Source organism: Diabrotica undecimpunctata, chromosome 6 (genome assembly GCF_040954645.1).
Source record: "Diabrotica undecimpunctata isolate CICGRU chromosome 6, icDiaUnde3, whole genome shotgun sequence".
Classification (NCBI taxonomy): domain Eukaryota; kingdom Metazoa; phylum Arthropoda; class Insecta; order Coleoptera; family Chrysomelidae; genus Diabrotica; species Diabrotica undecimpunctata.
In genome coordinates, this window is record NC_092808.1 from 81,751,456 (window position 1) to 81,754,679 (window position 3,224).

General features: G+C 29.8%; 1 protein-coding gene across 1 annotated transcript; it reads right to left on the reverse strand.

Moving 5' to 3' along the window:
- Positions 1-853: 853 nt before the first annotated feature.
- On the reverse strand, positions 854-1,952 carry LOC140442696 (uncharacterized). Its single transcript, XM_072533684.1, has 2 exons — positions 1,826-1,952; positions 854-1,767 (listed from the first exon to the last, which is right to left on the reverse strand). Exons 1-2 carry the CDS (start codon positions 1,830-1,832, stop codon positions 932-934), a joined length of 843 nt encoding a protein of 280 aa, XP_072389785.1. The 5' UTR covers positions 1,833-1,952; the 3' UTR covers positions 854-931.
- Positions 1,953-3,224: the final 1,272 nt, after the last annotated feature.

Here is a 3,224-nt window from a genome sequence, read left to right on the forward strand (position 1 = left end):
CAAATTTATGCTTTAACTTTTTTTATTTTCTTAGGTGTAATAAATGTAGTTGTTATGTTTTATTTTTTATAATACAGATCTTTTTTAACTTTTCATTGTTTCTTATGTAACACCAAAAATCTAAATAAAAAATCCTCCAACAAAACTCTATTGTAATACTTACCTATACTTACATAGTAACTCTTGTCTAGGATAAATGATGAAATGGGTATTTTATCCTAGGGAAATACTTGTTTAGTTTTGTAAAATTAATTTTTAATGTAGTGATATTTATTGTGTAAACCATCTGACTAATACTTGATTCTATGTAAGCCCAAAATATGTAACAAAAGAACAAGAATTATTAATTCCTTGAAAAGGCTGTTGTTCTTTCAAGAGACCTTAAAGAATAAAAAATGTTGCCTAACAGGTCGCTATTTGTTTGAATTGTTAGGTAAAATCTTTTATCCTCTAAGTCTCTTGAAAAACAACAGCCTTTTTTCAAGAATTGACGATTCTTGTTCTTTGTTACATATTTTTGGGTCCACGTAGAATCAAGTTTTTTTTAGTTTGTTTTATATTCACATGGTAGAAAGAATAAACATCATTACAATGAACAATGTTCCACAACGATTGTTCTTAAAAATGTTAATTTTTAGTATACTTGTCATATTATTCCATTAAAACAGTTGTTCACATAATAAGGATTTATTTTAACTTTACAAAATCTTAAAAAATACAAAACAATACTACAATCTTAATAGTGTGACAACTTAAAAAGTATCAAATTTCAGTTATCCTTTGAACTTGGCTTAAAAAGATGTACTTTATATAATACAATATTCAGTATTGTATTATGTGAAGTACATGTAAGCCGAGTACAAGAGTTAACTCAAATTTCATTTTGTTCAAGTTGTTATGCTAGTGTGTAAATGTTGAAAAAAAAAACAAATCAAATTAAATCAAATTTGTTTACAACTTTTTCTAACAACTCTGTGGTTTTTTTTAACAATTCATTTTGTTCTTTTATTAATTTATTTCTCTGTCTTTTTTCTTCTATACTTTCTTTATGGTGTTGTTTTAATAATTTATTTCTTTCTTTTCTTTCTTCTAACTTTTCTTTTTCTAATTTTAAGTGGGCTTCCAACTTCTCTTTCTCTAGAGCCAATCTAGCATCATTATATTGCTTTTTTTCTCCTCTTTGTCTGTCTAAAACATCTACTCGTTTGCTGATTCTAAAAAAACTTTTTTTGGCTGATGTTTGAAGACCAGTAGCAACAGTTTTTTGTGGTGTTACCCTTACATCATGAGATGTTGATGGTGTACTTATTACATAATCGTGATCATCTGCTACATTTTCAGAAACAGGTGTAGAAATGTTGTCTTCTTTTAAGTTGACAATTGTATTTGTGCTGATTACACATTCAGGTACAATATTTTTTTTTGTGCCGAGTATTTGTCCCATTTCTTCGGCAAATTCAAAATCTTTTCTCCCTCTCCCTGTTTTTTTGGCATTGTCTATATATTTTTTAAAATTTCTTTCTAAAACCCTCCAACGGTTTTCACAATTTGCTGGGGTGCAATTAACATTATTCATTTTTAAGTCAGAAGATATAACTTCCCACAACTTTTTAAAATTTTTTATGGCGAAAGTTCCCACATTTTTTCTATAGTTTTTATATAGATCAATTAATAGCAATGTGTTTCCTCTCGTCCATACAAAACTTGTTTCAGCGTTGACTAATAGCTGGTCACCTTCTTGGAAAGCCAAATACTCTCGTAAGGATTCTAAAAATTTTAAATAAATATAGTATAGAATAATAGTAATAAAAATAAAATCATTTACCTTCCATCTTAAGGTTAATCAGTTGTAGAAATTTTAATTAAAATAGGTAAACTAAAAATAAAATATACTAAAAAAAACTAATCAAACTAATAAAATCAAATAAACAGTATAACTAATAATATTAAACAATTAATGCAAAAAAGGGAATAAAAAGATTTAACAAACTAATTAGCAAAGAATATAGACGCTTTAGATCGAATTCCAAGAAATAAGGAAAGATTTCGAGATTTGACAAACGACAATGACAAATGCAAAACATCAAATTTTAAGTGTTCGTAGAGCACAAAATCACAAACTAATTCCAAACAGTTTCCAACTGAACATGCGCATTGTATTTCAAATCACAAACCGTTTGTAATCGCTACTACGAACAAACCTATTCATTTCGATTGTAGTTAAAACTGGGGATATTTACTTTATCATTTTGACACTGCTGAAAATTTGGGTTGGCCCTGTTGTTTATTGGCTGCACTACGCTTGTTGAATGTTTGTTTTGTTTACGTTACGTGAACGTCTTTTTTTTCTTGTTTGAGTTGTTAAATCATAAATAGTGGCCATTCTCAATTATATTTTGAATTGAAAGAAAAGATGGCAAGAAAAAAAGGCGATGTGGGAGATCCTTAAGTTATAACCACTAAGATTTGACTTAGTGGTTATATTCTAATATATTTTTAAATTTACAGCTTAGTAATACTAACCCTAAACATTTTGGGTATCCTAGAGGCATAAACACCTTCTTCCAAATATGGTTCTAATACCCATATTAAATAATTTGCAGCTTGTTTATTAAGCCGGAATTGCTGCCTAAATTGAGCATCACTTAGTGAAAAAGAATTTTGAGTATCCCGTAACATTCTTCTTATCCTCCGTTATGAGCGTCGGATATCTATCCTCTCAAATTCCTCCAAAACTAGCAAATGTCCTTAAAACACAGCCATATTAATACTTTTTGCCTCAGTTTTCCTTGCAAAAATCAAAACACCGCCTACCTAAACTGAACCTAAGTTCACTTCTCCCAGTCCAGTCAGTCATGTCAGATTAATTTCGACTCGAAATGAAATTTCAACCACTTTCTTGAAGTTGAAATGAATTTCGATAAGTCGAAAATTAGTGACGTCGTTTGGTTAGTTCAGCTGAAATCCACAAGGTTCGCAAAGTAGCATTTCGACGTCGCCATATTAATTTCGACATGTTTTGAGTCGAAATCTCAATTAGAATCAGGGCCCATGTCTTGACAAAACTGTAAACGATTTCTCTTATGAACATCGGTAAGTTCTTTTGCCGGTAATATTTTGTACGGCGCGACGTATAGTTGTGCTTTTTTAAAACTCTATGTATCATTGCACGGCTTTTCTCTAATGCATTAGTAGCATTGCTTAGACTAGTTTCGGAATTTTCT